We start from the raw sequence: 7,216 nt of genomic DNA, 5'->3' as shown, positions 1-7,216 counted from the left end.
ATGCCATGGCCCTCTCTAGAACTTGCCAGACTCTGGGGATGCCTCTGAGTCAGAGGCAGAAGTGGGAGTTAGTGGAATGTTGCACTGCAGCTCCCACTGTAACCAGCCACCCAGCCCTGGCTCCTTGGCAGTCAAGGGCTCCTCTGGGTGGGCTTTTTGGGATCCAAGTCAGAATCTGGGTCTTTATGCCTTTAACTTCACCTGCCTGAACCTTTCTTTACTTGTCCCTTTGCTTCAGCTACAGGAGCTTTGAGCTCTCTAGATCCATTTGAAGAGAGGGAGAAAGCAATCTTGTCTTTTCATATGGCACAAAGAAAAATATACTTTAGAATTAATATCTGCATGCACAAAGGATGTGAGTTATTCACCAAACAGCTGCATACAATGGTTTTCAATTTTTATTGACCGCTACTTGCATAGATTGTGACAGTCCCTGAAATGAATGACACCCCTATTGTCAAAGTGGTGTCAGACAGAACTCTCCCTCAGTATATCCACAGAACAGTATTATGTCAGACCACATTGTAGTGTCTGCTCAGTAATGTTTAATTCTAACCATCTGAGTTATTTACTAGTTTATTGTGAATAAGCTTTTATTACTTGCATCTTGAAAATTCTCTCACTTTCCTGTAGTTTCTGAGGATTTTAGTTTCTATTCTGCAACTGAGGGAGTACATCAGTGTAGGACAGAAGTACTTTCAGACTAGTGGTAAAGAATGAGAAGGAAACACAAAGTATGGGATTGGTGTCTTTCTGCTTTGTTCTAGGAACAGTAAATCTTATTTCTCCTCCTGTTCTGCATGCAATGAAGCACCAGCTCTGTGCTGTATTGGCAGGACCAATGCTGGCTAAAACATCTCTTTGTGGATTTGTAGCTCAATGCCTTGAATTAGCAGCCCTTCAGGAGGGCTCTGTGTTCTGGGTCTGCTGTAGCATCTCCTTGGCTGGACACACTAGAAACGTGTACACAAAGAAATACACTTTATTGTAAGTCAGAAACAAGTGCTCACTCCAAGTTTTTATTGAAATTGAACACAGTATTCAAGCATAGTTCTGGTTGAGAATCTAGACAGCTAATTTCTGGTTTGACAGTATGCTCACTGGTTTTACAGCATGGTGTACATTCCCAGGAACATGGAAGTGAGCAGGCAGCTCGTCTCTCAGCCAACCACCACCGTGTCATCCCCAATGAACTGGTAAGTTGGGACCTCGAGGTTTAAAGGAGCGGGGCCTTTCCTGATCCTGCCGGAGGCGTCGTAGTGGGAGCCGTGGCAGGGGCAGTAGTAGCCGCCGAAATCGCCGGAGTTGGCGATGGGGACGCAGCCCAGGTGAGTGCACACCCCCACCAGGATCACCCACTCGGGCTTCTTCACTCTGTCTAGGTCGTGCTGCGGATCCCTCAGCTGGGACAGATCCACTCCAGCCTCCTGATTAATCTCTGCCTGGGTTCTGTGACGCACAAAAAGGGGCTTCCCTCTCCACTTGAAAGCCATGTTCTTGCCTTCTGGAATGTCAGACAGCTTGATCTCAATCTTGGACAAGGCCAGCACGTCAGCAGAGGCACTCAGGCTGGAAATGAACTGGGTGACAACATTCTTGGCGACGTAGGCGGTTGCTACACCTGTGGCTGCAGTCATCAGGTAGGAGAAGCCTTTCCTGGAGTCGCTGCTGCCCTGGGAGGAGGCGTTGGCATCCTGCACGTCCTGGCGGCGGTAGGCAGAGAAGTCAGGGACGGCCACATCGTTGTGGACACAGCGCACGCCGGCAGGGGCTGCACGGGAAAGGACAGCACGTGACACTACTGCAGGTAAAACACACTGCCATGCATTTGAAATGGTGCTTTCTCAGTGGTGTTTCTGGAAAAATGGGTAAAAGTTATTCCAAAGTCTGGGTAGGAGTCCATTAATTAAGCGTTTTAATTTTATGTTGTATGCAAATGGTTTTCAGAGGGAATTTTTGGTAGGTTAACAGGTGATCTGTGAAACTGGTTTCCCTATTCTTTGAAAAAGAAACCTGATCAAGGTGCAGAAAATCTGTGAAAAGTTCTGGGCTTCTGGGGGAAAGAAAGTGAACTGTTTTTTCAGTAAATTTCAAGAAAAAACTCCAGTAGGATACCATGACTAGCTTAGAAAAGACAGACTTGTTTTCCATTCAAATGTTTCCTTGAAAAGAGCTGCTAAGAAGGAAATCTGATGTAGTGAGGTTTGCACATCTGCAGTGTAACACTTTTAAGTTATTTTTTGTCTGAAGTGACTTCTATGCCTGTAATAGTATGAAGTGTGTGGTTAAAAATTTTTAAAATTATAAATATCAGGCATCCTCTTTCATATTCAATTGTTGTCTTAGCTAAAAGCCACAGTAAATAATTTCAAACCTTCAGTCCCCAAGCACACTTTTTAAAGGATTTAGGGATAAGGCTAACAACATCCAATTTCAAGTGGGATTCCCCCATCAAACCTGTGTGCTCAAGTAACAGGATATGAAGGATAACTAAGAGGCCTCCCATGAGTTTCTCCAGCAAAAGAAATCTGCTTCCTCCACTGAAAATCTGTAAGCCAAAGAAAAGAGCATGGCAAGGACAGAACACATTACTTGCCAAAATACAACCTGTTACTTGAAGAGTATTACTTAGTCTCTATATTTTCCAGCAGTTGGCACAAAGTTAACAGATGTCTCAAAGTATTTAAGCTCTCAGGAATTTATATGCAGTACAATGAGGATAATAACTACATTTATATACAAGTAACTTAGCATTGAGAAGGTAATTGCTATAGGATTTTAACTGCAAGGAAATTGAACTGAAAATGAAAATTCTGAGACAGTGCTCCATACTAACTTATTTCAGTATAAGACTTAAAGCATTTAGTAACATGTAATACGACTAACTTCCACAAAATTTGCTATGCTCAGTGAAAAGCATGTTTGATGTTAATTGAAATGTAGAGCACAGCTAAATGTCAGCTATGTCAGTTCTAGATTTGTAGAGTTTTCACCTGAACAAACCCTTTACAGCTGAGGGTCAGGTGAAGTACACAGCTCTAATTGCTACTGAGCACCTTCAGCAGGGCACTGCCTTCCCAGAATCAAACGTGTGTGCTCTGCAGCAGCCGAAGCAGCACGATCCATCAGTGGCAGCTGCCGAGCCCTGTTCGGCAGGGACAGCCCAGCCCCTGGGCCAGAGGTCGGGCTCTAGAGAACACCTCGGTGTCACTCCCTGGCCGATGCTTTCCCGACCTGGGTCAAACACTCAGTGTGCTATCACTGTTCTCTGTTCTCGTGCCGGCAGTGAAAAACATTCCCCAATGACAGAATTTAGCTGCATTTCCTCAGCGGTAAAACAAACATCACTGAGCTGTTTCCCTCAGCGGAGACATCCCGACCCGCCTGGACACAATCCTGTGCTCGGGCAGAGGTGACAGACACAGTGTCCCTCGAGCCTGCCCCATTCTGAGTCATTGAAAGGAGGCTGCCATTCAGGTGCCCTTGAGCAAGCTCTGTAGCTGTAAATGCGTGACAATTACAGCGGTGACAAGGGAACCAAACATTTAAACACCCCAACCGGCCCAAGCCCCCGCAGCCCGCCCGCCTGCTCTCCTCCTTCCCGGCTCTGCTACCCGCCCGCCGGGCCGGACCCGGCTCTCCCCCGCGGGCCGGGCCGGGTCGGGCCGGGCGGTGCCCGGGAGCGCCGGCAGGGCCCCCGCTGAGCCCGTTCCCCCGGCCCGCCCCACAGCTCCCCCGGCCCGCACCGTTCAGGCTGGAGCTGGCGACGAGCCCCCCGCGGGCGGCGCGGCCGCTCAGGGACTCCCGGCAGAGCAGAGGCCGCTTCAGGTCCAGCGGCACCTTGTGTTCGCGGTGCGCGGCGGCCGGGGCGAGCGGGCGGAGCGGGCCGGGCACGGCGTGCGCGGCGGCGGACACGAAGGGCGCGAAGGGCCCGGCGCGGGCGGCCACGGACAGCATGGCGGCGTCCCGGCGACCTTCCCCGCCGGCGCGCGCAACCACGCGTCACGGGGTCGCGCGGCGATGACGTCAGGCGGCGGCGCGCGGGGGTGGCGCAGGCGCGGGGTGCCCTGAGGGCAGCGGGGGCTGCGGGCTGCGCCTCCTTTGCCTCGCCTTGTTCCTTTCTTTTTTTTCATTTTTTCCCCTTTCCCCCACCTTTTAGCCCTTCCCGCTGCCGTTCTCCGTGGTGCAGTTCTCCCTCGGGCTGTTCCCTGTGGCCCTTGGCAAGGGCAGGCCGTGTGCTGCAGGCCTGCCCGCGGTCCCTGCGGGGTTAAGTCAGGGTGGGACAGTTCAGGGTCTGTGGAGTGCTCTGGGACACGCCAGGCTCCCGCTCCTCCCCTGCAGGACACGGCTCCTTCTGAACACAGCGATGTGACCCCAAAACACCTTGGAAAGCTTCACGTGGCTTTTTCATTGCTATTCTCAGGGTGTGACTTTGAGCTGTGTAGTAACAATACTTAGAACTGTGTCGCTTCTAAGATAATAGAAGTGCTCTTTATTCTATTTCTTGTGCACTGCATGATTTTTGGCCTTTTTTGTATCTTCTTTTTAGCTTACTAATTTATTTTTTTTTAATTTTTTTTTTTTTTTGTCTTTGGTAGTCCTGGACCAGTTTCAAGTTGGAAAAAAAACCTAATTTTTATTAGCTTGTTGGTTGAGGGATAGATTTTACTTACAGTTTGAGAATTCCAAGTGTATTTGACAACAACCAAATCCACTCTAGGGGCTGTTCTGGGGTGAGGGTTAATTGCAAGGGGGCAGTAAATATTTCACATAAATACATCATATAGTTATATTGCTCTATGCTAAAGAGGAGAACCACTCTTCCACTAATGACTGGAGCAAATAAATGTCTGTTGAGTTTTTTGTTGTTTTATTTCAGTTTTGGAGGTTTTTTTGCTTTAAATCTATTTTACTTTATAATAGCAGTCTTATGCTTGACTTGGTACTGCTTCCAGTGGTAAGATTTAGTTTGGTACAGGTGAATACACTGGTGGATTCATACCTGCTCCAGCCAACCCTTTTAACCACTTCAAGCTCCTGAAAATTCCCCAAAATGCAGGATAAACTTGACACAGAGATATGTTTGAAGACATTTAGGCTGTACCATCCTCTAGAAATCTCACAACAATTTCCCAGCTACCCAGCTCAGTCCATTCATGCAAGGCTGTGAAGCTTTAGTGGTTCATACTGGCTCTATGAAGAACTATCCTTTTGGAATTCAGATCTGCCTAATGATATTGCTACTAAATTATTTTATGATTGTGCATTAAAACCTCCCCCATCTTTGTAGAATGGTAGTTTAAGGACTGGCCTTATTAAGATTTATTTAAGGGGTTGACTTTTTCATTTTCTTTTTAACTGTTACCTGTACTGAAATATGGTGGTTCTAATTAGGTGGGATGGATCATTCCAGTCCCAGTACTATTGATCTATAATTTATTTCTTTCCCAGCACATTTGTGACATCTAAGCCTCAGCAGATAATGATTTACCCAACTCAGTTCACTGTACTGTTGGTGACTGTAGTCACTGGTGATGCACTAATTAAAGGACACCCTAATAATGTTCTGGAGCAAAGGTAATTTGTAGAAACTATGGGGTAGAAACTCAATATATGGGTGCGAATAAACAGTATTCATGTTGAGAGGGTAAAAAACTGGGAAGGCCCTTTTAACAGCACCAGTTTTATAATCATCATTTAGGGGGAAAAGAGCTACAGAAACACGATGTTTTCAATTCCTAACAGATTATAGAATTATTATCATAGAGTCAGAATGTGCTGAATTGGAAGGGACCCATCAGGACCATGGAGTCCAGCTCCTGGCCCTGCACAGGACACCCCAAGTCCCACTGTGTGCCTGGGGGGGTTCTCCAAGCACTGCTTGAGCTTAGCCAGGCTTGGAGCTGTGCCACTGCCCTGAGCAGCTGTTCCAGCTGCCAGCCACCCCCTGGGCTGCCCACCTTTACCTGAGCCTCCCCAGGGTCAGCTCCCAGCCACCCCCTGGGCTGCCCACCTTTACCTGAGCCTCCCCAGGGTCAGCTCCCAGCCACCCCCTGGGCTGCCCACCTTTACCTGAGCCTCCTCTGGGTCAGCTCCCAGCCACCCTCTGGGCTGCCCACCTTTACCTGAGCCTCCCCAGGGTCAGCTCCCAGCCACCCCCTGGGCTGCCCACCTTTACCTGAGCCTCCCCAGGGTCAGCTCCCAGCCACCCCCTGGGCTGCCCACCTTTACCTGAGCCTCCCCAGGGTCAGCTCCCAGCCACCCCCTGGGCTGCCCACCTTTACCTGAGCCTCCCCAGGGTCAGCTCCCAGCCACCCCCTGGGCTGCCCACCTTTACCTGAACCTCCCCAGGATCAGCTCCCAGCCACCCTCTGGGCTGCCCACCTTTACCTGAGCCTCCTCTGGGTCAGCTGCCAGCCACCCCCTGGGCTGCCCACCTTTACCTGAGCCTCCCCAGGGTCAGCTCCCAGCCACCCCCTGGGCTGCCCACCTTTACCTGAGCCTCCCCAGGGTCAGCTCCCAGCCACCCCCTCAAGTCCTGAGTCACCAGAGTGAAAAGAGCTGGTCCTGCCCTCCTGCTCCTCCCTGTGAGACCACAGTGAGCTCCCACCAGAGACCTGATCCCAGCTGAACAGTGCTGCTACAGCTAAAGGAGATATTTTGTGCTTCACCAGGAAAGTGAGGACTTGGGCTAATATTTATAAAAGGGTTTGTTAACAGGCGTGGGGTTTGGGGGATTTTTGTTGATTTTTTTGGGTGGAGTCTTTTTAAGGATTCTGAGTTTTGGCAATGATGCCAGTTTTGAATTTGCTAACCCAGCTAAGCTGTTTGGTAGATCCCAAACAATGTATTATTGTGACTGAGGGGGCTGTTCTCAGAGATGTTTGGTAAAATCTGCTTGCTACTTGTGGAGATTTTTGACAAAATGAGATACTGTGATGGAACAGTAGTTATAGGACAAGAAGAAATGGGAAATTTAAAGAGGGGAAATACAGGTTAGATACCAGGGGGAAATTCCCTGCTGTGAGAGTGGTGAGACACCAAAACAAGTTGTCCAGGGAGCCTGTGGGTGCCTCAAGCCTTGAAATGTCTAAGGCCAAGTTGGAAGGATCTTGGAGCAACCTGGTCTAGTGGGAGGTGTCCCTGACCATGGCAGATGGGACAAGATGATCTTTAAGGTCCTTTCCAATTCTTAACATTCTTTCTATGATTATTT

The 7,216-nt window shown here is 49.1% G+C and overlaps 1 protein-coding gene across 1 annotated transcript; it reads right to left on the bottom strand.

The window, feature by feature from the left end:
* Positions 1 to 964: 964 nt before the first annotated feature.
* Positions 965 to 3,984, bottom strand: LOC118691333 (cytochrome b-c1 complex subunit Rieske, mitochondrial). Its single transcript, XM_036390491.1, has 2 exons — positions 3,747 to 3,984; positions 965 to 1,771 (listed from the first exon to the last, which is right to left on the bottom strand). Exons 1-2 carry the CDS (start codon positions 3,955 to 3,957, stop codon positions 1,161 to 1,163), a joined length of 822 nt encoding a protein of 273 aa, XP_036246384.1. The 5' UTR covers positions 3,958 to 3,984; the 3' UTR covers positions 965 to 1,160.
* Between the last annotated feature and the right edge of the window lie 3,232 nt (positions 3,985 to 7,216).

The sequence above is a fragment of the Molothrus ater genome, chromosome 12 (genome assembly GCF_012460135.2).
Source record: "Molothrus ater isolate BHLD 08-10-18 breed brown headed cowbird chromosome 12, BPBGC_Mater_1.1, whole genome shotgun sequence".
In the NCBI taxonomy this organism is placed as follows: Eukaryota; Metazoa; Chordata; class Aves; order Passeriformes; family Icteridae; genus Molothrus; species Molothrus ater.
The sequence above is the reverse complement of the archived record's forward strand: the minus strand, read 5'-3'. Positions and strand labels throughout refer to the sequence as shown.